We start from the raw sequence: 27,861 nt of genomic DNA, 5'->3' as shown, positions 1-27,861 counted from the left end.
TTGAGTTGGGTTTCTGACACTTGCAACTGAAAGTGTTTGGACTTACACATGCACACACAACAGAGAAACAAACACATAGTTGTTTAAACTCATTAGACATTATATAAGTCTTCCATGAGCTTAGAGGGATCAGCAAGTTTTTTTAACTAAAGCAGAGGTCTCCAACCTCTGAGATCTAATGCCTGATGATCTGAGGTGAAGTTGATGTAATGATAACAGAAATAAAGTACACAATAAATGTAATGCTCTTGGATCATCCTGAAACCATCCCTCCTCCATCCGTGGGACAATTATCTTCCGTGAAACCAGTCCCTGGTGCCAGAACAGGCTGGGGAGCACTGGCTTAGACCGTGCCTGTGCTCCAGCTCCTAACACAGTGCTCAGCACCCAGCAGTGAGGGGCCTCCATGCCTCCACGTGAATAGCTGTTTGTATGTGCAGATGTTACATATTCCCATCTGTGTCCAGGGTGCTTAGTCTGTGTGTTAGTATTGTGCTGGTGTACAGACATCCTTGACGCTAGCTCTTCTCTCAGCTGGAAGTTACTTATTGGTACATATGGCACCTTATCTGGTAATGTTAGTTTTAATCCCATTCCCTCCAAAAACGAGTCAAAGACAAAGGAACAGGTGGGAACACATTTTCTTAGAAACTCTTATGAAGGAGGAACTCTCCCCCTGCCATGTCCTTCATTGTCTGATGTGACATCAGATTAGAGGCCTCCAGCCTCAGTAACATCTGGGGACCAGAGTGCCCACCACACAGCTGGGGCCCCAGACTAGTCTGATCCAGGTGTGTGGGGTGGAGCAAAGATTATCCTCCTAGGAACAGCATGTGCAAGGCCCTGTGGGCCAGGAAAGGCTGACCAAGGCAAGGTGAGTCATGGTGTTCTAAGCCGAAACTTTTGCCCATCTCACAGAAGCAGGCAGGAAGCACCACCATCGATCAGCTTTATATGGCACCCACTGGATACACAGACAGACACAGACAGACAGAGCACACACCACTTCTAAGCTGAACACTGCTCACCATCTAGAAGCACCTCGGATAAGCACATGTGAGACACTCTTGCATAGGAAAGATGTAGTTTTTAAAGGAATGAAGAAGTATTTTGGCAAAACATCTACTTCCCTCCCAGGTCCTGGGTAAAGAGGGACCTCTAAATTCTGAAGCTTCTACAATATTGAAAATTATCCCCTTCTCTCAATGGCAGTATATACAGAAGCAAATCTTCCAAGTCTGTTGTCACAGCCCTCTATATATATCCTGAATCTACTTTACAGGTGGGTAGACTTAGACTTAGAGACGGAAGGTGGTCTGGAGCAAGGGGACACTGGGGCTGGATCAAGGTGAGGGGAAACAGGAGGTGTCTCAGCTCAACCCAAGGCAGGGCCTCTGTCTATCTGGACAGGGAAGGGAAAGACTGGGGTGGTCCAAACTCCCTTTCATCCTAACTGGGGAAGCAGAGGTTCCACGGGAAAGGCTGTCAAGAAGGAAAGGCAGGTTCCCACTCCTGCTGGCTTAAGAGGCCTTTCAGGGTGGCAAGGACCAGGGCAGGCCAGAGCTCCTTGTCAAGGCTTGTTCAAGGATGCTCTCTGAGTTTGGGGGCTGTGGGCTCACTGCCTTCCATAACTCTCTTGTTACCTGCTTAGGAGCACAGACCTCAAGTCCTTAGTTATTTTAAAAGGTGTTGGGGGTGGGGTTGGGAGGTTAAGAGGGAATGAGACACAGAATAATCTTTCCACAGCCTTCCTCTGCCTAGGCTGGGGCCTTCAAGGGTCTTCTTCACCCTGTCTCCTAGGGATATTTAAAGGCAGCTTTTATTAGACTCTATACTGTTTCTTTTGTTTCTCTTGATTTTTTTTTTGTTTTTTTCTTTGTTTTAATTTATATATATATATATATGTATATATATATATATATTCTTAAAAAAGCAATAGTCCTTTGGTCCCTAAACTCTAAGGAATGATATGATTTTGAAAGAAGTAGATCTGGGCTTCCTTTTGGAGAAGCCCTTGGCACCCCCTAGGCCATCTGCTGGTTCCCCTCCCTAGACAGTCACTCCTCAGCCAGCCCCAGCTGCCTTGCCAGCCTGAGCTCTGCATCACAGGCACAGAACAACCCACTTGGTGAAAACAATCCTTAAAGCGGCCTGAGCCCAGGTGTTGGCCTAGGGTCCACCTCCATCTGCGGCTGCTCCTTCAGGAAGGGCTGCTCAAGCATTATGTGCTTCTCTTTTCCTTTCTTCTCACTCTTCGGTTTCCCATGTTGGGTATTAATTGATAAGGAGAGAGAAAGGAGAAAAAGGAAAATGTCACTCTGGAGAGCAAGACAACTTGCCCCATCCGTGACATCTCAGGTGAGTGGCTGGACCTCAGGCTTCCCCCCTGGAGCCAGACTCCGGATTCTGGGCAGATCACCATGGCCCTGCACCCCCTCCCGAGGGCTCCCTGGAGGATAGTTCAAGTGAAGGAGGGTCTTGTGAACCTTCTGAGACAGCAAATCTCTAAAAGTCACAGGCAGCTGGGCTTGCCAGAAATCTAAGAAAGCTTGTCCCCCATCGCCACCAGTCCCCGTAAATCTTCAGGGCATTTGCTTCTCTGCTCATCTGCATGTTCACTGCCTTCATCCCAGCCCTGACATCCTGTCCTTCCTTTGCTAAAATTCTTCAGTGATTCTCTACCACCTTCAGGATAAATTCCGAACTCGTGGTCTTTAAGACCCTTCATGAGCTGACACAAACCTACTTTTCTAGTCTCACTCTCCACCCCTCTGCCCTCCCTACGCAGGTCCCCATGACTATCTCTGGCATGGAATAAGCTCATTGGATCTCACTGTAATCATCTCTCCCAGGCTGTGGGGAAAGAAATGATGTCAAGTTTATCTCAGTTCATATATGGAAGGCAAAAACAGCCCCAAACTGAGGATTCCTCCTAACTCCTGGCTCTTCTCACCCAGATTTTTTCAGACGTGGATGCCCTCAACATCCCAAAAGGATTAGCAAAGCTGAGAGTGCCTCTGTCACTCAGGACGCATCTGCCTGGGGTCCACGAAGGACTCACCTTTCGTGGTTGGTCAGTAAGAGCAGATCAATAAGGCCGGTTAGCATCCTTGGGCCTCTTCAGCTGAACCTTGAGCCTCTTCATGCCAATCTGAAAGCCATTCATGGCCTGAATAGCTGTCTGGGCACTGGTTGGATTGTCAAAGCTAACAAACCCTGGAGGGTATGTGCAGAGAGGTTAGCTGGGAACTCTGCCCAGCCTCTTCTTCTCACCCCACTGAGGCCAATTCCATCAATCAAATACTCCTCCACCCTTCAGTGTTTGCATGTGCGTGCACACACACACACACACACAGACACAGGCTCATACAGACGTGGTCAAGTGGCCTGAGTTTCCTGTGATTCTTGGAAAGACAGGAGGTAATTCTGAGTGTGTGTGTTGGGTGGCGGGTGTTTCTCTGTTTTTTCCTGGCATGGAGAAAGCTCTCTCCCTCCACAGCTCCCATTCTGATCCTCTGAATTACAGTTGCAGTTGGAGGGGATCTCTGACTCCAGACCACCCCACCATCCACTTGCCCTGGCCAGATTCTGAAGCCTTCAACTTGGTTGAAGATCTACCAGACACCTGACCATCCCAGGTGAACCTGATATAGACTTGTTCCTGGTCTGGGACCCTACTGAGTGCTATACACTCAGTTTCTAGGAATCATTGACTTCTGGAGGCGCAAACTTAGGGTTTGTAGGGAGTCTTGTAATTAGGAGAGGGAAAGGTCCACGGATGGGGCTCAACTCACCAAAACACTTGCTCTGGTTTGTGGCACGATCCACAAAGACTTTGGCAGAGACAACGGCTCCAAAGGGCAGGAATGTCTGGATGAGTTCTGCATCACCAAACTCCTGAGGCAGGTGATAGATGAAGAGGTTACAGCCTTCCGGGCCTGGAGGAACAGCGGCAGGCTGGTTCAGGGGAGGAGTCCTAAGTCCAGCCCCACCAGGCCCTCATCTCCAGACCCCTGTCCCTCACCTTCTCTTTGCTGCTGGGGCAAGGCTGAAGGCTGCTGGGGAAAAGTTGTGCTCACTGGGGCATAGGCCGACGGATAGGCTGCTGGAGACAGAGGTGGGAGCAGTGACCCCCCAGGAGCCATCCCCCAAGCAGGACCCCATCTGCCTGGCCACTTTTGACCAATTCAGCCGGTCCACCCCTAGAAAGGTCGTTCTGGGTCCCAGGGTGAGGGAATGGAGGGTCGACTCCTCAGAACAGAGCCTAACCTCCCCCCTACCCCGCCCCCCACAAATCTCCCCGTTACTTTCTGGGGCCCTTCAAACCTCCCAGGCCGCGTAGCGCCAAGTGAAACCTGCGTAGTGGTGCATCCCAGCGTAGGCCTGCTGCAGGGGGTCAGCCACGCCGGGACTCTGGGCTGGGAAGAGAGGGGCGCAAGGCCCAAAATGAAGGTGGGCTGACGGGCAGGGCCAGGTGAGAATGCAGGGAGTGTGGAGGGAGGCGATGAGAGGCAGAAGGAAGGAGGAGTCTCTTCTTAGGGAGGCCAGGCCTTGCCACCACCATCCCCCAGCCCCCACTCCCCGCTCCCCACTCCATTTGGGGGGAGATTTGGGCGGAGTGGGGGGCCCACCTGGGTAAGGAGAGAGCCCGTTATTGTAGAGACTGTCCGAGCCTGGTTGCCCGTTGGTCTGGGGAGTCAGGGGACCGAATCCATTGACGCCGATGGGCGCCGGGAGACCCGGAAGCGTGCCCGGGCCACCGCCAGGAGGGGAGTTGGCTGCAGGTGGCGAGGAGGTGGGAAAGTCAGGTCACCGCCCCACGCTCGCTCCGCCCCGGCCCCAGCCCCGCCCCGGCCCCGCCCCCTGCGCGCAGTACCTGCCGCGGGCAAGAGCGGCGCTGCTACCAGGCTGAAGGCCGCCACGTGCTGCATCTGGGCAGCCACTGCCGCCACTGGGCCGAGGCCCGGGCCCTGCGCCGCCGCCAGCAGGGCCGCCTGGTGCTGCAGGATCTTTGGGAGGGAAGAAGGGCAAGTGTGGAGGACCCAGTGGCGGGCAGCTGTTCGGGCTCCCTAGCCCCCGCCTGGCTCACTCGCTGCGCCGGGTGTACTCCAGGACCAGGCACCTACCGCGGTGGTATAGGCTCCGCAGGCCCCGAGCGGCAGCGGCGCCGGGTGGAAGGCACCCAGCTGGCCCGCCATTTGCTGCATCCGCCGCAGTGCGCGCTCGCGGTCCGTGTCTGCCAGCTTGACCACGAGGCTGGACGAGGCGCCCTGGGTAAGACAGAGGAGGCTGTAAGGACCGGTCTAACCCCCAGCTCCAGCTCTGGGCCCAGTGCCATGCTCATCATTAGGCCGTTTCCCCGGGTTTGTGGGGGAGAAGCAGCCAGTCCCCACCCCACTGGCCTCGCCCTGGCCCCAGCGCCCGCCCTCACCGCCATTGTCCGGCTGCCGTGCAGACTCTGGATGGCTGCCTGAGCTTCCCCTTGACTCCCGAACTTCACAAAGGCACAGCCTGGGGCAGGATAGAGGTGGCTCAGGTCACAGAGGCCAAAGGGTCCTGTGGTCCAGAGTGAGGCAGGGGTCATCAGGAAATCCAGGGGTCAGCTCAGGTCACCTTTACTAGTGCCATCAGGGCTCCGCAAGACGGTGCACTCCTCGATGTGGCCGAAGGGCTGGAATAGGCGTCTGACGTCCTCCTCACCCTGCTGCTTGCCCAGCATACCCACAAACAGCTTTCGGTCCTCTGGGGACAAATCCGGAAGTCACCTGGGAACCCTAAGTCCTCTTGGACTCTGCAGAGGAACAGAGGCGCCTAGGAAGGGAGCTAACCACGGCCTAGCTCTGGGAAGAAGAGGAGGAAATGAGAAGGCCCTACTCATTGGGCCCACAAGGTTGGGATTCTTTGAGGGGCAGGATGACCTTCAGATGGATCTGGAGGAAAGGAACTTGGGATTTCCATCAGGAAAACTCGAATCCTGGAAAAACTCCGACTCATGGCTGCTCTTGTGGGAAGTGAGTCAGTCCATAGTTCTTGGTTGGATAAAGCCCTACATGCATCATTTTATGTTTGCCCTTTATGCTCTTAGAGTTTGGGAAATGCTGTTTTGGACCATTTCAGCCCTATTAAAGGAGGGAGTCCTAGAGGAGTCCTAGTATTCATACTGGGTCTGGAGAAGATAAGTACACCCTAAGGAGAAGCCTGCTGGCAATGACTGGAATCAAGGAAAATTCTGGATCAAAAAACAAAACAAAAAAACAGCACAGAAACAGTTGTCTCATTGTACTGCTGCATCCCCAGACTCTTGAGCACTGGAATGATGAACCCCCACCGCCAGCTCCAAACTCAACCTGGGTGCCCCTCCCAAAGGCCTAAAGAGGAAGGGAAGCTTGGGTTCCTAATCCTCCAACATTGGCATTTCCCCCACTACACTTCCTGAACCTGTGACCCCTTTCCTTACCTCCCTTACTTCTCACTGAGCCCACTAGGCCCTCCCTGAGCGCTGCTGCCTCCTCCCTGACTTCCTGTTTTCCTGCCTTGATCTCTCCCCAGGTGTTTGTGCTATGGGAGAACAATTTCTGCCTGCAGATCCAATAGCCACCTGAGAATCCTCCTCTGTGTCCCTGCTTCCTATGGGAGTGATAGAGATGCCAGGAGAGGGGCTGTAGGCTGGGTCTGTGCCCTTGAAGAAAGCTGCAGAACTGGAGCTGGCAGGACTTAGATGCACATCCAACAAGAGCACCATCCAGGAGTCCAGCTCACAGGTCCTGCTGGCAAAGCCCCTCTCATTTTTGCACCAGGGTAAGTCTGAATTTGAGAGGGGGCTTCATCAGGGTGATACAAGTTGGAAGAGAAGGACTGGGTGGGAATATGGCTTCAGGCTCCACCTTTGAGATCCTGGAGCCCAAGAAAATCCACCCCAAACTCCTTTTCTCTCTGACCAGTTTGGCTAGGCTGTTGGGATCCTTGGATCCTGAGTGCAGAGGAAACAAGACTGATGAAGGGTGTAGGCTGAAGCATGGGGAATCTCCAACAAAGATATTGTGTGTGTGTCCATATTCATCTGGATGGTGTGGGGTTCAGCCGAGGCGGCCCTGAATGCCATGGTATCTGTCATCTGCCTGTCAATGCTGTGTCTGTTTGAAAGGCAAGGGCTGCAGTTTATATGGGACACAACATGTTTCAGCAGAACCCTTCCCTCTGTCCAGAGGGTTACTGCCCAGAAATCCTGATGGGGAAGGGATAGATAATGTACTTGTGGCCAGAATTCGAGTGGAGGTACCAACCTTCTGTGGTAAGAATACAAACCAGTGGGTGTACTTCACTCCTGGGTGTGTTAGCCACAGAAGAGTGCCCTTGGAATGGATCACTGATTTCCCAACCTTTTTAAAAAGCTGTGAAATCCATCATTCTAACAAAAAGATCAGGATGAAGCTCAAAATACAAGAGAAAAGTAGAACTGTTTGGAGTAAAGCCAGAAAAAAGGGAGGAGGGCTGGAGTTTCTCTTGCTTCATTTTCCCTTGGTTATCCCTAGAAAGGGCTCCAAGGAAAGTCCTTTGTAAACCACTATCTTTTAAGACAGAACATACAATTCCACATGGTATATGAAGAGGGATCAGAGATCATTCTGTTCAGTAACCTGAGAAGACAGGAATGGTCTTTCTTGATTCTGTTGACTAATCTGATGGTGGTTTTCCCTTGACATTGGAAGACAGGCCCTATTTGGTCAAGGAATCAAACCCTCTGAGATTGTTATTGTTCTGAACTATGAAACTAAAGTATGCCCATGCATCTACAAGAGGCCCAGGAGGAGCTGGAGAAGATCCTGGGGTCTTCAGAGTCCCAGGGCTTCATAATGTCCTAACTTGCAGTGCAGTTGTGACATTGGGTAGCATCTGCATGATGATGATAGCACCCAGGTAAGCTGTCATGCCTCATGAAACAGCATCCAGGTAGCCCTAGGTAGGAAGAAAGATGTCATGGCTGAGAAAGCACCCCCAGGACAGAAAAGAGGTTTGTGTGGACAGTGGTCCAATCCCATCTGCTCTTCCTCCTGTCGCTCTTTTCTGATGATGGGTCACTTAGAACTCATGTCAAAGACCATGAAATTCTCTGATCCTTCTTTTCCAATGAGAGTATCCCAAATTAAAAATTTCCATTTCCATGACAGGGCACTGATCCTATGGTTCTGAGCTACTGGGCTGTACAGAATTTGAAATTGAAATGAGTTTGGGCCATGGGCTGGTCTCTATGCTGCTCATTGCACAGGTATCACCTTAAATCCTAGTGTCCTCTTTGCCCCTTTATAGGAACCTTGATGGTGTTGAGAGGAGGATGATCTGGGTCACAGTGTGTATTAGCATCAGATGATCTGGAAATGGTGGGGTAAGTTTCTTAAGAGATCTGGTCAAAGAGAATTACAGGCTGACCCCCTGAGAGTAGCCCCCAAATGCACATCCGTGAAGATTTGAGGGCTGAGGCATGCTCCTGGAGAGAAGGTGATGACAGGACTTAGCCCAGAAAATTCAGTACCCTCTAGGCTGAACTATAACAGTTTGGTAAAAAAAGAGGATTCTATAAGAGGTAGGTAGGAAATGTCTGAATAAAAGCATTCCATGAGTGGTGGGCAGATCTGTAGAAAGATGGAAATATTGGACAGGGAGGCTTAACTTTCCTAGAGTGGACGGAATTAGAAGATAGCATCAGTGTGGAGTTGAGACATAGTTGGAAAGAGACACAGTTGAATAGTATAACTGCCTTTTCATGATGCAACCAATGTGTGCTCCGTGCTTTTCTATCAATGCTTTTTTGAACCAAACCAAGTTGTTCGGACGCTAGAGTTTCATCTCCATAAAGCTCCCTTGTGCAGCTGGTCATACAGTGATTCTAATGTAGCAAATGATGGGGTTGAAAGCCCAGAGTTAGAGTCAGTCCCTCCGTATTCTTCAGGGAGGATATCAAGACACTGCTCTAGAAAGAAGGCTCTGCCTCAAGTTGGCCCAAAGGAATTCTTGAGGTGCCCAAGTTTCTGGCTTCTAGGCCCCTCACAGCCAGCCACTCACTTCCATGTTGGTGAGATATCATGATTGTAGAAACAGTGCAGGGACAAAGTTTCAACATTGGGGTACCAACCACCAAATGCATCCTAAAATTATCAGTCCAACTTTCCATCCAACTACCAACTCAGGAGATCCTGCTGATGGCAGCCTTTGATGCCCTGATGTTCTTAGTAATGACTGCAGCATAATGACCTAGCCAAGGAAGACTAGGAAATGAGTGAAGGAAATATCCAGGGGAAACAGTCTTCTGATCAGATCTAATGAGTATCAGGGAGAGCATTAATTCCAAAAGAAAACTGTTAGAACTAAGAAACAAATTCAGCAAAGTTCCATTATAAAAAAATCAAAAAAATAATCAGGGCTTCCCTGGTGGCTCAGTGGTGAAGAATATGCATGCCAGTGCAGGAAACACAAGTTCTTCCCTAGTCCAGGAAGATCCCACATGCCATGGAGCAACTAAGCCCATGCGCCCCAACTGCTCCACAACTACTGAGCCTGTGCTGTAGAACCCAGGAGCTGCAACTACTGAGCCGATGTGCCGAAACTACTGAAGCCCACACACCCTAGAGCCTGTGCTCTGCAACAAGCGAAGCCACTGCAATGAGAAACCCACACACCACGACTAGAGGGTAGCCCCCGTTCACCGCAACTAGAGAATAGCCTGGGCAGCAGTGAAGACAGCCAAAAATAAATAAATTTTTTTTAAAAATCACTTGTGCTTCTATACACTAGCCATGAGCAATCTGAAAACAAAATTAAGAAAACGATTCCACTTAGCATCAAAACAAATAAAATACTTAGGAATAAATTTAAACAAAGATGCCAAAGAACTCGTACCCTGAAAACTATAGAACACTGCTGAAGGAAATTGGGAAGGCACAAACCGAAGGAAATTGGAGGACATCTTTTGTTCGAGAATTGAAAGACTTAACATTGTTAGATGTAAGTATTACCCAAAGCAATCTGCAGATTTAGTGCAATCCCTATCAAAATTCCTATGGCATTTTTTTTTAAGAAACAGAAAAATTGATCCTAAAATTTATATGGAATCTCAAAATACCATGAATAGCCAAATAATCTTGGGAGGAAAAAGAATGTTGGAGGTCTCAGAATACCTGATTTCAAAACTCATTACTAAAACTACAGTAATCAAAGTATGGTACTGGCATAAAGAGAGACATTTAGACCAGTGGAGAGGAATAGAGAGGTCAGAAATAAGCCCTCACATACGTGGTCAAATGACTTTTGACTAGAGTTCCAGTCTTTTCAACAGATGGTGCTGAGAAAACTGGACATCTACATATAAAGGAATGAAGTTGGACCCTTATCTTGCACTGTATACAAAAATTAAATGAAAATGAATCAAAGAGATGAGCATAAAGGCTAAAACGATAAAGCTCCTGGAAGAAACAGGGGGAAACCTTCATGACCTTGCATTTGACAATGATTTCTTGAATATGACACCAAAAGCACAGGCAACAAAAGCAAGAATAGAAGTTTTGGACTATGTCAAATTTTAAACTACTCTGCATCAAAAGACACAGGGTGAAGAAGCAACCTACAGAATGGGAGAAAATATTTGCAAACCATATATCTGATAAGAGTTTAAGATCCAGAATTTACAAAGAGTTCCCATGATTCAATGATAACAAAATAATTCAATTTAAAAAAAATGAGCAAAAGATCTGAATAGACATTTCTTCAAAGAAGATATACAATGGCTAGCAAGTATGTGAAAAGATGCCCAATACCACTAATAGTTAGGAAAGTGCAAATCAAAACCACAATGAGGTATCAACTCACACCCATTAGGATAACTGTTATTTAAAAAAAGAAAAAAAAAGGAAGAAGATACGTGTTGGCAAGGATGTGGAGAAATTGGGACCCTCCTGCACTATTGTTTACATATGTGCACTAATGTAAAATGGTGCAGCCATTATGGAAAACAATGTGGCAATTCCTCAAAAAATTAAAAATAGAATTACCATACTACCTAGCAATACCAGTTCTGGGTATATGTCCAAAAAATTGAAAGCAGAGTCTCAAAGAGGTATTTATACACTCATGTTCACTGTAGTATTTTCCACAATGGTCAAAAAGTAGAAGCAACTCAAATGTCTATCAGCCAATGAATGGATAAGCAAAATGTGGTGTATACACACAATGGAATATTATTCAGTTTTTTAAAGGAAAGGGATTCGGATACATGCTGCAACATGGATGAGAACTGAAGACTCTAGGTGATATAAGCCAGTCACAGAAAGACAAATACTGTATGATTTCACTTATGTGAGGTATCTAGATTAGTAAAACTCATAGAAACAGAAGGTAGAATGGTGGTTGCCAGGGGCTAGAGGGAGGGAGAAATGGAACTTGATGTTTAACGGGAACAGAGTCTGAGTTTTATACGACGAAAAAGTTCTGGACTTTGCACAGCAATGTGAATGTTGCTAACAGTACTGAATTCTATTCTTAACAGTGGTAAAAAGAATAAAGATTATGTCTGTTTTACCCCCACTTAAAAAAAAAATACAGTGAAGGAGGAGGCCTGAAAAATAGGGACTTAGACCAAGAAAGAACAGAAACTCTACTGTTTCTTCATCCTAATTCAAGAGAGCCAGGAGGCAAGTAAGAAAGCCTGGGCTTTCAGATTCCCTTAAGAGAGAAGGTCTCGGCCTCCGGAGATGAATTTTTCTCTTCTAGAGTAAATGAATAGTGTGGAACTTGGCTGCAGAATTTATGGGAACTGGCATACATTAAACTATGTATATTTGTATAAACATATACATAGGGCTGGCATACATTTAAAGGCTATTGTGGGATGTCCCTGGTGGCTCAGTGGTAAAGAATCCGCCTACCAATGCAGGAGACATAGGTTTTATCCCTGGTCAGGGAAGATTGCCACATGCTGCAGAGCAACTAAGCCCTCAACTACTGAGCCTGCGCCCTCTAGAGCCTGTGCTCCACAAGAGAAGGAACCGAAATGAGCACCCTGTGCACTAGAGAGTGGCCCTCACTTGCTGCAACTACAGAAAAGCAATGAAGACTCACCACAACCAAAAATAAGTTAATAAATACAAACAATTTTTAAAAGGCTGTGCCTTCCGGTGAAGGGGGATGTGGCTTCAATCCCTGGTCAGGGAAGTAAGGTCCCACATGCTGTTGGGTGTAGCCAAAAAAGTTTTTTAACATGCTGCTGTAGTATAGTCCATGAAGACTTAGATTACTCCAAGTGTCAGCAGTGCTACCAGAAATGGCCATGGAAGAAGAGGACCCCAGAATTAAGTTCATGAGACGGGTCTGTGACCTCTAGAGCATGGTTATACAGAGTCTTATGATCATTCAGATTCATAAGGAGCTGTTTGGTCTCAGAACAAATGGGTAGTTTCAAGAACAATGATGTTGTAGGTAATGTTATAGTGGAAAGAAGACAGAACATCTCTGCATCTTTCCAAGCTATTATGAAAAAGGTTTTATAAATTTGCTTTAAACATTTTTTCAATGAAAACAATTCTACTTCTATTCAGGCTTTCCCCTACTGTGCTAACAATCTGATTTCTACAACATTGGCTGGAAGTGAAAATAAAACAGACCCACAATAGAATTTATAAAAAAATAAAGTAAAATGTAGGTTATTTCAAACACAATCCTCATGTCTATTGATTAAAAATAATAGTAATACTCCTCTGTTGCGTTGGTTTCAAAATTCAAGAGATAGAATGTGAAGTGATTATTTTTTTCAAAAAGCTCATGCATGTGGACATAGTAGAATACTCCTGTACGGCGAAGGGGAAATGGAAGTCTTTGGGCCAAAGAAGCAAGCTTGATAGGTTTGGTTAGGCTGTCACAGTGCTGGTCCACTTTTAAAAATGGAATTAGCTGCCAACATTTAATATATTAAAGGGGAAATTTTTTAATTAAATCATTACAATTTCAACCATTTAGGCTTACTTACCTGGCTCCTGTAGCATTTGCGTTAGCTAATAATCTCTTCCAGAAAAAAATGACAAAGTTTTGGAAGATTATATTTGCCTTGATACCCCTTAGATTATGTCTGCATTGATACCAGTATTTTTGTCAGTTGTAAAAGTCATTAGTCTTCTGTATACAAAGGATTTAATTTCAAGAATAATTTAAAAATATGCAAGCTCACAGGCTTACCTGTATCAGAGCAGGCATGATCATTAACTCTGAAGGTTTATAGAATGTTTGGGATCACAGAGATAAGATTTTAATGGGACAAGCTGTCCTACATTGGTGTAAATGTTACGTTTCAAAATCAAATTCAATACCATTTTAAAAATTGCGTTTCTAAAACATTAATTTGTGCTAAAATTCAGCAGAGAACTTCTGAAAAGATATACAATAGCACTGAAGAGAAGGAGCACATTTTGATTAGTATCTAACAGATCAGTTAGTAGTAAAATACTTCAGTTTCAGTTCAGTCACTTAATCGTGTCTGACTCTTTGCAGCCCCATGGACTGCTGCATGAGGCTTCCCTGTCCATCACCAGCTCCCAAAGCTTGCTCAAACCCATGTCCATCCAACCATCTCATCCTCTGTCATCCCCTTCTCCTCCTGTCTTCAGTCTTTCCCAGCATCAGGGTCTTTTCCAATGAGTCAGGGTCTTTTCCAATTTTACTGGAAAAGTAAGATATTTATAAAGACCCAACTGTTCTGCAAGATTTAGTACATATGCCTCCTCTCTCCCAAATGTGTATCAGGGAACATTTGGTGACTTTGAGTGGGAGCAGGAAGGAATTGAGAGATCTGGTCATCCAAAACTGCAAGAAGGATTATCCAAAGGCATCTATGCTTTGGATAATATGCTCCTTAAAAGCCATCACTTGTCAAGAAATATCTGTTACACATGACTACTAAAGGGCTTCCCTGGTGGCTCAGATGGTAAAGAATCCTCCTGCAATGCAGGAGACCTCAGTTTGACCCCTGGGTGGGGATGATTCCCTGGAGAAGGGAATGGATACCCATGCCAGTATTCTTGCCTGGAGAATCCCCATGGACAGAGGAGCCTGAAGGGCTACGGTCCATGGGGTCACAAAGAATTGGACATGATTGAGTTGCTAAAACTTTCACTATCTTTCTTTTTAAAATTATGAATCCTACTGCCAGGCAGACCTCTTTTCAGCTAAATTTGCTTTTCCTGCTCTCTTGAGCTGCTCAGAATCTGAACAGGTGTAGAGGTAAAATGCCATATGTACAGAATTTGTCAGTGATATTACACCCGAAAAACTTGTACAAAAAGGGGGAGGAAAATGATAAAACTCACACTGATGCCACTGCTAGGGGCCCAGATGACCAAGACATCTGGACCAAGCTAAGCAGAAGCATTATTGGTGTGGAGGTCTCCTTTGGGCAGTGGCCCTCATCCTGGTCAGATGTGTTAGACTCCAAGCAACAAGTGTGGCCCCAGTGTCCTGGATTCAGTTCCTGAACGAGACTCCAAGTTGCATCGTGTTCTTCTGAGCCCTGCACAGGTGCTTCCCTCTGCCTGATGTCCTTGCTCCCTTGCTCCTCCTTTTTCTATTTGGCTACTTCTTGTTCATCCTGGAGGTCTCAGCTTAAATACTGTTAGCTCTGGGAGCCCACCTTGACCTCCTAGACTAACTTAGGTGTCCCATGTTTGTGTCCCCACAACCCCCAGGACTTGAAAAGCACTGATCACACTGAATAATAGCTTCCTTTACTGTTTATATCCCCTTATAGCTCCAGAGCTCCGTGAGGCCAGGAGGTAGGTTTGCTTTGCATTCCTAATGTGGAGTAAGTTACTCAAAAGATATTGGTTGGATGGTTGAACAAACTACAGTCCAACCTGTCTGCTTCTTAGCTTACTCAAATACTCTCAGGTGGCCTCTCAGCTGTGGGACTGTCTAGTGTTTGTGAGCAGGGCTGAGAAGATGGCCAACATTGGCCGTGATGCCTAACAGTTTCCCAAGAAGCAGAAATTCTTGGGACAAGTGAACCAGAGGTTTGGTATGCAGCCTGGAACTTCTCAAAAACCACTCTAGAAAGAATGAGATGGAAAAGGAGGATGTGTGTATGAAGGGGGAGGAAGGAAGCTTGGAAATAGCTTCTCAAGACAAAGTGGGATGGTAGTATCTTGACAAGAAGCAGAGAATCAGAGATCAGGAAATCAGAGACCAGAATCAGAGATCATAGAGAGTCAGCAGATGTCAGGGAGGGCTACAGGCAGATATTTTGGAATGATTAACACCCAAAGGCAAGAAAGACACCAAGAGCTGACACCAGAAGCTAGTATTGCTTTTCCAGCTTAGAAGCTGGCCATAACGTGGCTGGTTGTCAAAAAGCACAGGCTCTCCAAACCCTCTGTTCTTAAGGAGCTTTAGTTTTTTTCTGCATTATCAAGCAGTGCAGCTAAAAAAAATCACTTTTGAAGACTTTCCATGGTCCTCAACATAAAGTCAAATTTCTTAATATGGCCTGCAAAATCTGTCTGACCAGCCTCATCTTTTTCCTAAGGCAATGAAGGAATATGAGTGGCTCCAACCCAGAATGGACTGGGTTTTCTATAATCAGAAGAATCTGGAAAAGGAGAATAACTCTAGCCTGGTTCTTCAAACAAATCTGGAAGTTCCACCTGTTAAAACAGGAATGAACTTTCTCCAGGGGCAAGGTGGGAAGAACTCCCTTCCTGTACGTGCAGCCTCTATCTCCTGTCTCTTCTGGATCTGGGGATGCTGGGACCCCATCCTTCCTCAGTCTGATCTGGAATGGCTGAGTTGTTTCTGGGGCTCAGCAATCTGGTCCCTCCCTACTTGTTCCCCTTATCCAAGGTGGGGGAGGGGGCTCTAGTAATAAAACATGGGTAAGCCTGACTTCAGGAGTGGGCCCACCATCCCCAACATGAATGATACCCTGAGATTTGTCAGGCAGGCAAGTTACCTCCTCGGCCCTCACTGGCAGCCGGCTTCACTTGGATAGGACGATTCATCTGAAAGACATCGGACCAACACACCCCATCAGCATGACCGCCTGGCCCTGGGGCCCCAGCTTCTCCACCCCTGGACTTCTCAGGATCTAAGCCCTCACCCCACCACTCTAAACCCCACCACTCTCACACAGGAATTATAGTTTTTCTCCAAGATTCCTCCCTTAAACACACGACTTTAGAAGGTGCTGAAGCCTGAGGATTAGGCCATAGGAAGCTCAGGGCAAGTAGAGGAAGGAATGTGGAGGCTAAAGAGATTCTCCTGCCTTGGGCTCTGGGCACGGACCACGTGAGGCCTGTCCCTCTGGCTCCTGGACTTCCTCTGGGTGAGAAGAATTGGGTAGCAGGGTAGAACTGATGCTGCAGATTTGTGTTTTGTGTCTAAGACTGAGGATATAATTTCTATGTGTCATTTAAACAGTCTGGGAATCAAGATTTAGTGTTGTCTATCCCCAACCCTGCCGTTTAGTGGTTTGTATGACTTAGAGTAAGACATCCTCTCTCGGATTCAACTTGTCAAACAAGAAAAACCTCCCCCAAGCTTCTATGTCACTAAAGCCTACACTCACCCTCCCAGTCCTCTCCCTGGGCACCCCCTACCCCTGAGGGTGCTGGAGTTCTCCAGGGTACCATCCTCGGCCCCTCTTACCCCACTCTTCCCTTTCATCCTGAAGAGTCTCATCCACACCCACAGCCTCTGCTCCTGTCCCCACAGGGATGACTCAGAGCTCTGCATCTCCAGCCTGGACCTCCCACCTGAGCTTGAGCCCCTTGTGGCCAGCTACTTGCTGGACACCCCGACTAGAAAGTCCACTGGTACCTTCCACTGAACACACCCAAACCAGAGCTCATCTTTTTGCCCAGATCTGATCCTTCCAGTCATCCAAGCTGTAAACCTGGAAAGCAGCTTGACTCCTTCCTCCCTCCCCTCCCCCACCAACCAATTTCACCTTCTAATTCAGGGGTTCCCTGATCAGGGTAGATATGAATCACCCGGGAACCATATCAGACTCTCAAGTTGGGGGAACTGTATCATTGGTAAATGCTCCCAGGTGATTTCAATATTCACCCCACCCACTCCCATCCCCCAACCACCCTGAGAGAATTCATGACTGAATCCCCATCTCACCTTCCTCTCATGGGTGTTGTGGGGATCACATGAGATAATGGGGACGCAAAAGGTCTTTGTAAACTGCCAGGAGCTGGGTGCGTAGGACGTGAGGAATTATTGTTGGGGGGCAGACAGCTGAGTGCTGGGAGGAATAAACCGCAGCCTTCCTGTTTGTGGAGGAAGGGGTACTGATGCCCATCTGGCCTGAGAAGGTGATGATCTGACCCCCTCCCCTCAGGAAATGCAATGCTTCTGCACCAATCAGGGGCCACCTCATCCTCTACCAGTATGCTTGTTGCCGAGACAACGGGCAGCTTCCTGTTACCATAGCCACAAGTGCTACCCAGTAACCATGGTAACGCCCTGGCAGTCACAGTTGAGCAATTTCCTTTGGATCAAATTTGGAGGAGGGGGAGTGGGGAGGGCTTTTAAAAAAAAAAAAAAGGAAAGGAAAGGAAAACAAGCCAAGCCTGAACCAGCACAATCCCCCTCCCTCCCAGGACTCAGGTTCTTATGCGCTCTGACACACCCACCCGCTGGTGGTGGAGCACCTGCAGTGGACCAGGTTGTGGGTGGGGGCCGAGACACCGACAGGACTCAGGCTGCAGTCTAGAGGGGATGACAGATCAATCCAAGCAGATCAGGGCAAGCTGGACAGGTCTGGACTGGCCTGGACCAGGGGCCGGGAGGACAGGACCCCTCCCTGGACATGGCCACCTGTGACTGTGGAGGAGAGACCAAGAGACAGAGCCATGGAGAGCAGAGACACAGGGAGAGATGAAGAGACACAGGAAGACAGAAATGATAAGAGAGTAAGACGGACCTGCAAAGGGTCAAGGAAAGAAATACTGGTGGAGATGAAAAGGAATTGAGGGAATAGGGGTCAGGAAGGGAGCATAGGAGAGGGAGGGTGGAGTGTGGCAGAAGGGGAGAAGCCTGGAGTGGGGGGCAGTGAGGGTGAGCAAGATCATCATTATTTTATTAGTTCTTAAATAGATTCTAAGAATTTCTCTCTGGAGCCTAGAGTGATGAGCACATGTGGCAGCAGTTTCCATGGCAGCTGCCTCCCCGGCTGGGTTTCTGGGGAGATGGAGCTCACTGGGGCTCTGGAGGATGTCCCTTCCCCCCTCCCCCACTGCAGCACTCTTTGATGGAGAGTGGGCGTTAGGTGGTACATAAACATCCCATGTGGACCTGGCAGAGTCCAGCTCTCAGAAGTTGGGCACCTAGACTTTCCACCACTCAGCCGTGTTGTCAGTATTCCTAGAACTCTGAAGAGCCCTGAGCTGGGCCCTTCAGGGGAGACAGCAATGACCCTGGGACCCTGTCTTTAAAGGGGAAAATAATGCCACCATTTCCCAAGAGCCCACTGTGTGCCAGGCCGTTCCTGGGGCACTTTATATACACTGTCTCTAAATTCCAAACACTCTACTAGAGAATGCCTTTGTTCCCATATTACAGATGAGAAACTTGAGGCTGGGGGAAGCTAAATCACTTGTCCGAGATCACATGGCGGTTGAGCTGGGATTTGCCCCCAGGTCTGTCTGACACTGAAGTCCATGATTTTCCCTTGAGTTGCTCAACTCTGTTCTAAAGACATGAACACAAAGAAGGCCCAGAGGGACCAGGACCAGGGGAAGAGTGCAAGGTGAAGTGCTGTGGGAGAGGCTGAGTCCAGCTGGAGAGGCTGGCTCAGGGATGGCTTTGTGGAGCAGGCAGGGTTTGAGCTGGGTCTTGCAGCACTGGGGTCACTGGGCCATCATGGGAGGGGCAGGGAGAGGCTGCACATTCCAGATGGCTGGGGCATGGAGACGGAGACGCAAGTCTGAAGGAGCAAGGGTTTTCAGGTGGGCGCCTGACATTGAGGGGGCTAGTGAGTGAAAGTTGCTCAGTCGTGTCCAACTCTTTGTGACCCCATGGACTATACAGTCCATGGAATTCTCCAGGCCAGAATACTGGAGCGGGTAGCCTTTCCCTTCTTCAGGGCATCTTCCCAACCCAGGGATTGAACCCAGGTCTCCCACGTTGCAGGCGGATTCTTTACTAGCTGAGCCACTAGGGGGCTAGAGTAGTACAAATTTCTCCCAGTCAGATAGATGTGGATTTAGATCCTGGTTTCATCAGTACAATTTACTTAAAGGTCTCTGAGCCTCAGTAGCCACATTAGTAAAAGGGGACTCATGAAGGGGTGTGGTGAAAGTGACAAAAGCTAGATCTTAGTAGATGCACCAGATGTAATATGTTTTTTGTTTGTTTTGTGTGTGTGCTTTAAATGGAAGGATATGAAATTGAAAAGTCGGAAGAAGCCAGATTGGGGCAGGTTGTGAAAACTATTATGAGGAAGTTTGTTGTATTTCAAGGGCAGCAGAGATCCAGGGAAGCAGGGGAAGAATCTGTCTTATGAAGGATCCCATGAGCTGCCATTATGCAGAGAAAGGATTGGAAAGGGAAAGATTAGAGGGAGGAAGATCAGTGATACAGGTAAGGGTTGAAGGTGACCTGGATCAGGGCAGAAGGAAATGGACAGATTCAAGAAATGTTGAGGAAGAATGAATTGGACTAAAGTTGTATTGGATATGGGGAATGAGGGAGAGGAGGAAATTCTGACTGACTTAGGTTTCTGGCTTAGGTGTTGGGGAAGTTGGTAGTTTGGCAGGTAGGAGGTGCAGGGGAGGAGCCCAAGATGGTGATGACTGAATTGGGAAAAGGAATGCTCCCCTAGGCTCTGACCTTCAGTCTCCACTGGGAAGTGGTTGGGGAGGGCATCCGGGATTTGGGTATGTTGTCTGTGACTGAAGGAGATAAGAGAGTTGCCCACATGAGTTACCTGGGCAACCCTACCCTGCCTTATTCCTTCCACAGCCAGGGGAGGGATGTGGGAGTGGGGTGAAGTACCCACGATTCCCCTTTGAAGAAAAGAAGGCATTGCCTCCTTGGCCAAGCACTTGTCATGGGAGCTCAGGGGAGCTCTTGCCCTTGGTTGAACACTTGTTCCCCTAAGTTTCCCAAATCCAGGCCTATGTCTGCTTCAGGACCTAGCCCTGGAGGGGAAGTCAAGGGAGAGTATGTCAGAAAAAGGAGAGAACAACCTACTCCAGGCCATGGAATGGAGAAGGTCAGCAGCAGCACAGACACATACTGGGTCCTGATCCTTCTGCCCCTGTGAGCAGCAAGGAAGGCCATACCTTACTCCTTCTCTCTGCTTGACTTGCCTACAGTTCCTGCCTTTGGGCTCCGCATCGCCTTCTTCAGATTCTTCTATCCTGATGCTAACTGTTCCCTCCACTCGGCACTCATGATGCCCTCAGCCCCTTCCCCTCACTGTGGGAAGAATGTTTATTGGAACCTCCCCAAAGAAGGGGCTCCTGGTGGGTCTTAGAGAGGTGTCATGTGTGCAACAGAGAGTTGAGCAGATAAAAAGGAAACCAACGCTGTCAGCACTTGGTTCCACCTGACCCCCTTCCTCTAATTCAGTCCACTCCCGAGTCCCATTCGTTCTAGGGTCTGTATGGTTTTTCTGAATAGATCACAAGTCCATCCTCTCCTCTCCATCCCTGCCTCAACCCCAGCTCCAGGCCAGTATCATATTCACCTACACTCAAGCAACAGTGTCCCGAGGGTCACCTGCCTCCAGCAGTGCTTCCTCTCCACGCCAGCCTCACACCATAGCCAGAGTGATCTTTTAATACCAGCCCCTCACTCTTTCCTGCTCCAAATGCACCCACAGTTCCCCATTGTAAGCCTCCAATAAAGCCGAGTCCTAAGACTGGGAGCCCAAACCTGTTAGTCCTGCCTCCCCTGTGGTCCTGTACATGTGATCCTCTCCATTCAGTTGGAGCCTTAGCAATCTCCATTGGACACCTTCCCTGCCAGTTCTCACACTGTCCCCAGGGTTCCAGAAGTGGCCTTTGTCTTTTAGGTTTCTAGGCCCTCAAACGTGATGATCATGATTCAGCTCAGATAGCATCTCCTCCCTCTCCACTCCTGATGCCTCTTTTATGTGCCCAGAGGTAAACCCCACTGAGGTGCAGTGGGTTATTTCTGGGCTGGAAGCTCCTTGAAGGCAAAGGCGCCAGCTCACGCAATGAGCAGGTGCTAGCACATACAGTCCATCTGTGTGAGATACAGACAGGCAAATTAGATACTGTGGACAGATTAGGAAGAATGTGCCCCTTCTTCTGGGCTGACACAGTCCTATGATCATGAGCATGGCTGGGTCAACAGAGCAAGGCTAGACTACAGCCCCTGTTCGCCTTTTTCACTCAAGCTCTTTTGTGCAGGACAAAACCTGCAAAAGCAAGTGTACTCAGTGTTTGAAGGGGTGGTTGCCCAGGGAAGAGGAGATCATGAGCATGAAGAGAAACAAATGAGGGAGGGGGCACCTTCTGAATCCCGGAAGGCAGGGCTGAGGTCGGGCTTCACTTTATCCAGGTGGATTCTGGAGCTTGAAGTGAGGCTGAAAGAAGCCGCTCCAGCTTCCTGGGGAAGAGGCTGCAGAAGCTGGGACAACCACTGAGGTCTGAAGGGAGTCCTGATTTGGGAGCCAAGCTTTAATAGGTGATAGAAATTAGCAGGGAGTGGGTAGAGAGGGGCCGGGGGAGGTACCAGTTGGGCAGACACCATGAAATTTCTGCTAGGGGTTCAGGCTTTCTCTTTGAGTTTGACCCAGCTTTTCCTAAGCCCACAGTGACAGCTCTGACTGTCTCCAGTAGAAGTCCAGACTGAAGTCTTGTCTCTGCTTCTCCAGCAGGTGGCAGATGTGGGCAGGACCCTGAGCCTACACGGATCTGGGCACCTTCCCCCAGAAGGTGGTGGGCCCAAGGCCAGGTGACTAAAGCTGCTGCTGCCCGTGGCAGGCCCCGAGGAAAGATGGATGGCTCGGCCAATGCTGGGCTGGCCAACAAGGCCATTGATTTTCATTTAGGAGAATAATTAAATATTAATTTTCACTTTGTTAAGCTGAGGAGGGTGAATCAAGCCAATCCTGGCAGTATCAGAGGAAGTCAGGCCATGTTGGAAGGCTGAGGATGAAAGGGTCAGAGGGGCCAGGTGTACCCAGTCATCATCTGCTCTAGAACCTTTGACCTCTGTCTGCTGCCAGCCTGGCTCAGGTAACAGTGCAGTGGCTAAGTGAATGAGTTCTGGAACCTGACTGCCTAGGCTGAAAGCCCTGATCTTCCCATCAGTAACTACCTGACCTTGGGCAAGTCACTTATTCTCCATGACTCAATTTCCTCATCTATAAAATGTGAATGCCATTAACAATACCTTTTTCATAGAGGATTAAATGACTTTGAATGTGTCAAGTGCTAGGAACACTGTTGCTATCAATACATATTAGTTATTATTTCTCTTTTCCTTCCCAGAAATTACCGTGGTAGTATAGCGCTTCACTGTCCTTATCTTAGGTGCCCTCAGCCTGATAGAGTCCCCCAGGTACCCCTTCAATTGTGGAGCCCTGTGGCTGGTTGAGGAGGGGATTTTTTTCTTTATTATTTACTTATTTGGCTGCACCAGGTTTTAGCTGTAGCATGCGGGATCTTTAGTTGCAGCATACGGATTCTTAGTTGTTGCATTCAGAATCTAGTTTCCTGCATGCATGTGCATGCTAAGTTGCTTTAGTTGTATCCGACTCTTTGTGATCCTATGGACCATAGCCCACCAGACTCCTCTGTCCATTCAATTCTCCAGGCAAGAATACTGGAGTGGGTTGCCAGGCCTTCCTCCAGGGGATCTTCCCAACCCAGGGATTGAACCAGAGTGTCTGACAGCTCCTGCATTGGCAGGTGGGTTCTTTACCACTCGTGCCACCTGGGAAGCCCAATAGTTCCCTCAACCAGGGATCAAACCCAGATGCCCTGCGTTTTTTGTTTTTTTTTTTTTTTGCTATACAATAGGTCCTTGTTGATTATCTGTTTTGAATATAGTAGTGTGTCCCCAACTATCCCTTTCCCCAGGCAACTTTTCTAAGTTCCCAAACTTTTCTAAGTTTGTGAGTCTCTTTCTATTTTGTAGGTTCATTTGTATCATTTCGTGTTAGATTCCACTATATGTGGAATGTCATATGATATTTCTCCTTCTCTGTCTGACTTACTTCACTCACTGTATATGATAATCTCTAGGTCCACCCATGTTGCTGCAAATGGCATTATTTCTTTCTTTTTCATGGCTGAGTAACATTCCATTGTACATATGTACCATATCTTCCTTATACGTTCCTCTGCTGGATCCCCTGCATTGGGAGCGCAGAGTCTTAGCGACTGGACCACCAGGGAAGTCCCTGGGGGAGGATTTGTTCTCCCAGATTTCATCTTTAAGTTTTTTCAGTGCCTTCCGTTAGCTTTCAGGATAAAGTGCAAACCCTTCACCCTAGGACTCAAAGTTTTCCCTTCAACCATTGCCCTCTGTGGGTCTTCTCTCTGGTCTGGCCCGTGCTCATGTGGGGACCCTCCTCTACACTCCCAGCCCCATTTCACACCCATCTGTCCCTCTTGCCTCTGAACCTTTACCACGATGTTTCCCATATAGGGAGTCGTATCACTTGTCTCACTGACTCTTAATTCTAGTGACAGAAGTCATTTATTTACGCCCAAGAGTGGGTGATAATGACTTCTACTATCACTCCTGGTAATGCTGCTGTTACTACTACTACCATCAGCTAACCTGTACTGAATACTTACTGTCTGCCAAGATTTGTGTTAAGCACTTCATATGACTTAGTTTATTTAATTATTATAACAGCCCTACATGCTCAATTTCACAGAGGAGGAAAGCCTAGGCTTAGAGCAGTAAAGAATTGCCCAAGGTCATAGAGTTAGTGAGTAGTAGGTCCTGGACTGACACCCAGGTCTGTCTGTCTCTAGAGCCTGCCTGCAGAGGATTGGTGAGAGTGATAAGTTGGTGTTGTGGTGGCGGTGGTGGACTTCAGTTGTCTGACTCTTTGCGACCCCATGGACTGTACCCTGCCAGGCTCCTCTGTCCATGGGATTCTCCAGGCAAGAATACTGGAGTGGGTTTCCATCTCCTTCTCCAGGGGATATTCTCTACCCAGGGACTGAACCTGGGTCTCCTGCATTGCAGGCTGGTTCTTTACCACTGAGTCATCCAGGAAGCCCACGTTGGTGTTACTTGACACTGAGCCTTCAAGAGCCAGGCTCAAGTTCCTTCGATTACAAGGATTGGTTCTAGGATCTGACACCCCATTAACAGCTTGATCATCTGTAAGTAAAGCTTGTCTTTTTTAAAAAATGTGATTTAATTTTAATTTTTATATTTTGATTGCACTATGTGGCTTGGAGGATTTTAGTTCCTCAACCAGGGCTTGAACCTGGGACCTCAAGCAGTGAGTATGGAGTCCTAACCATTAGACCACCAGAGAATTCCCTGAAGTTTGTTTTATTGCTGGAGAGCTCTGATGATGAGAAATGAGTTCTTTATACTGAGCTGAAATTAATGTGGCGGTTCTTTATACCCCACTGATCCTGGTCCTGCCCTATGGGGACACCCACAGAAAACCAAATCCTTCTTCAGGATCTGAAAGCGGGTACCCACCCCAGCAGTAATATGTTTTGAGATCTTACTCTGTGCCAGGTACTTGCTAAGCCTCAGTTAATCCCCCCAGTAGTCCAGTGAGCTAAGTGTTAGTATTACTCACTCCCTATAGGTGAGGAATTGAAGTTCAAATGTCTAAGTAATGTATCTGAAGACACAGAAATGCTAAATGGCAGAGCTGGGATTCAACTCCAGTCTGTGAGACTCAAAAACTAGTATTCTTAATTATTATGTTATGATGTCTCCCTATTGTAGCTCCCCACTAAACCCTGTCCAGCCAAATATCCCTGATTCTTCAAATTATAATTCCATAATATATTTTATGTCCCTATACCATCCAAATCTCTTTCTGGTAGGCTCCTGACCCTCTTAATCCTGAGGCCTGGAATTGGATATATTCCCAGGTTTGGCCTGCCCAGGGCAGTGGAATAGCATTCTTGCTCTAGACATGTCACTCCTTGGACAAGAGAAAATGAAGCTGTGTAGCATGACTTGCTCTTGGTGACCCCTAGTTCACCAAGTGTTAGGAACACTAGTTCCTGACAATCACCACTTTCTTCCTCCAGCAGTAGGTCCTATTTTGTCTTCTGTCCAGTGATTGGCCATTAGCCAAGGCCATATCAAGTGCCACTGATGTACAGTGGCCTAGCTGCCTGTAGAATGAGGTCTCTCTTAACCTTGAGCTAAGTGTTTGGGGGTGTGGAAGGAAAGCAATCTTGGTGAGTCAAGACACCCGAAAAAAACGCTACAGGAAGAGGATCATCAAGGACCCCAGAACTCGAAGAAACAGGATACCAGCCCAGCAGAGCCTCTCCCCTGTGTATCTGCAAAGATGCTCACACCAGTGACAAATGACACCTAACATCATGATTTTAGCCAACGCAGACAAATTCTAGCATAGCTCACAAGAGTAATGCCTTTCCTAAAAGATAGGAATAGTACACTTGGCCCAAGAGTCTCAAGCCCATTTCTTTGGACCGGAGGACTGAAATTAACAAATAACCTGTACCTGTAAAGGGTACAGGTAAGTCCTCTCCTAGAAAGATGACTCTTCTAGTTCCTGATCCCAACCCAGCCACCACACGCTGATTTGGCAAGCACATAGAGCGTGTTCCCAGCCAGAGGTGGTTCCCACCCACCCCAGCCCTGGTGGACTTACCCCTGGCAGGGTCTTCTGCTCGTGCAGTGCACTCTGGGCCTTGAGAGCAGAGTCCCGGGCGCAGTAGGTGAGGAAGGCACAGCCTGGGGAGGAAGAGGCTGGCTCAGGGGGTTTCCTAAAACCCCCAGATACTCTTCCTGGAAAGACCTATTACATTGACAAACTCAAGGCCATTCTCCTTTCAACAAGGGTACTGCTTCTGAGAAGCCTTCTCTGCCTCCCACCTTCTTTGAAGGGAGGGGCTTCATGTGCCCGTGTCACAGACTCTGGCTCCCTCACTCGCTCCTAGCCTTTTGCCCAGGGAACATGTGCACCCACATCCAATCACATATTCATGCAATCCCACATCTCCCCTCCCCACGCCAGCCATAAATCCTGTTGGGGTTAAACCTCCCTAAGCAGCTTTGCCTTCAGCTTTAACCCCAACCTCCCCCTTCCTTTTTGGATTCATACTCCTAAAGTTTCTAAGAATCAGCCTCAATTCCTTCCCCACTCAGTTTCAGATGGGAGGAGACAGAAGAGGAGAAAGAAGGTTGGGAGCCAAGCCCAGGACCCCACAACTCCTTCCTGATACCTCCTCCTAGTTTGAGTCTAAGGAGTGGATTGATTTGAGGCTTGGGAGATGGAACTGGTTTAAGGACATCCTATAGATAGGAGCTTCTAGGGACTTCCAATCCTATCCAAAGTACTTGATCCATCAACCCTCCAGGACTGCAGGGTAGGGCCTCTTAAGAGTTTTTATGCCCTAAATCTGACTTCTCTAAAAGAATGAGTAGTTAAAGGGGAGAGGAGTCTGAGTTGAACCAAAGGTTCAGTCCTACCCACTCTTTGTTCAGCCTCAGAACCTGTAGCCTGCTAGGAAGCATAGGGCCAAGACTTCTTCCATTCCAAAAGTCATTGAGTACTCACTTACCCAGAAAAGATTTATTGAATACTTACTTCTTATAGTGGTATATTATGATGGCTTGAAGGTAAAGTGGTAACAAGACAGACACATTTCCTGCCCTCATGGGAATCATGTGAAGGATCATGAGGGAGATGTATCTAAGTCCACACAATTGAGGAATGAATGTCTCAAAGAACACACTGACCTCTCAATAATAAAGGGGCGGGGGTTAATGAGGTGATGGAAAGGGTGGTGATTATTTCAAGCAGAGAGAATAGTACATATGAGGACTGAGTGAAGAATTCAGTGTGTTGGGGAAACAGATGGAAGGCCAGTATGGTTGAAGGTTGGTAACTGGGGGCAGATTGGCCAGAGAGGTATGCAGGGATCAGCTCATCTGTAACTTCAATTTGGATTTTGAATTTTGTCCTAAGAACAGTAGAGAGCCACTAAAGTGTTTTAAGCAGGGTTGTGAAATTAGGTCTGTGTTTTCAAGAAGAGCCTTCTGAGTAAAGGAAGGAGAAAGACTAAAGGAAGAGAAAGTGGATGTGAGAAACCATTAGGAGCTTGGTGCAGTTTTCCACTTAGACCTCAGCAGACTGCAAAGGCAAATGGGAACATTTTATCCATTGTCTTCTATGTGGCTGTCCTCTTAAGGTGGGCAGATATCTGCCATTCACTGGGTTAAAGAGACCTTAGAGAACTCCTGGAACAAACACTTATATCAATGGGAAGATTGATGCCCAGAAAGTATGCCAGTGGTAGGACAGGGTTTGGAATCTCCAATGCCTAGGCTGCGCTTGTTTTCAAAGCACTGTGGCTGCCCGCTTCAGTATTCAGCCATCTAAAAGAAAATGAGTCACTCTGGCTTTTGGACGTCACTGTTGCTGGGGAGAAGGTGGAGAATATGTTGATTGGGAGACCCCCCTCCCCATTGACCTTGCAAAGTAACCTTGCCTTCAAGAGTTGTGGGTTGATTTGGGGAAAAAATCACCAAAACCTGATTCCGCTTACATCCCTGCTCCATCCTCCACCACCAAACCATATTAGCTGACGTCAGAACTGAGCAGGGCTGGGGCCCTGTCTGAAAGGCTCAAGGGCCTAGTTGCTGCCAAAAGGAGCCCTGTGT

General features: G+C 47.8%; 1 protein-coding gene across 5 annotated transcripts in view; it reads right to left on the bottom strand.

Annotated features, from left to right (window-relative positions):
* Window positions 1-405: 405 nt before the first annotated feature.
* The window catches only part of CELF6 (CUGBP Elav-like family member 6), a 29,557-nt gene continuing 2,101 nt past the window's right edge, over window positions 406-27,861 (bottom strand). Inside the window, exons 2-13 of one of the 5 annotated variants that reach the window (XM_061157931.1) lie at window positions 25,847-25,929; window positions 15,980-16,028; window positions 5,614-5,742; window positions 5,432-5,511; window positions 5,127-5,270; window positions 4,877-5,009; window positions 4,632-4,778; window positions 4,356-4,418; window positions 4,025-4,105; window positions 3,795-3,938; window positions 3,062-3,151; window positions 406-2,252 (exon numbers count right to left, since the gene is read on the bottom strand). In XM_061157931.1, coding sequence (XP_061013914.1) covers window positions 3,102-3,151; window positions 3,795-3,938; window positions 4,025-4,105; window positions 4,356-4,418; window positions 4,632-4,778; window positions 4,877-5,009; window positions 5,127-5,270; window positions 5,432-5,511; window positions 5,614-5,742; window positions 15,980-16,028; window positions 25,847-25,929 — 1,103 coding nt within the window. In that variant the 3' untranslated portion in view covers window positions 406-2,252; window positions 3,062-3,101. Of the gene's footprint in view, window positions 2,253-3,061; window positions 3,217-3,794; window positions 3,939-4,024; window positions 4,106-4,355; window positions 4,419-4,631; window positions 4,779-4,876; window positions 5,010-5,126; window positions 5,271-5,431; window positions 5,512-5,613; window positions 5,743-15,979; window positions 16,029-25,846; window positions 25,930-27,861 lie in introns of all 5 variants that reach the window. The other 4 variants (XM_061157930.1, XM_061157928.1, XM_061157929.1 and 1 more) reach the window with 4 other exon arrangements.

The sequence above is a fragment of the Dama dama genome, chromosome 12, assembly GCF_033118175.1.
Source record: "Dama dama isolate Ldn47 chromosome 12, ASM3311817v1, whole genome shotgun sequence".
NCBI lineage: Eukaryota > Metazoa > Chordata > Mammalia > Artiodactyla > Cervidae > Dama > Dama dama.
Note: the sequence above shows the minus strand (reverse complement) of the source record. Positions and strands in the feature narration are given on the sequence as shown.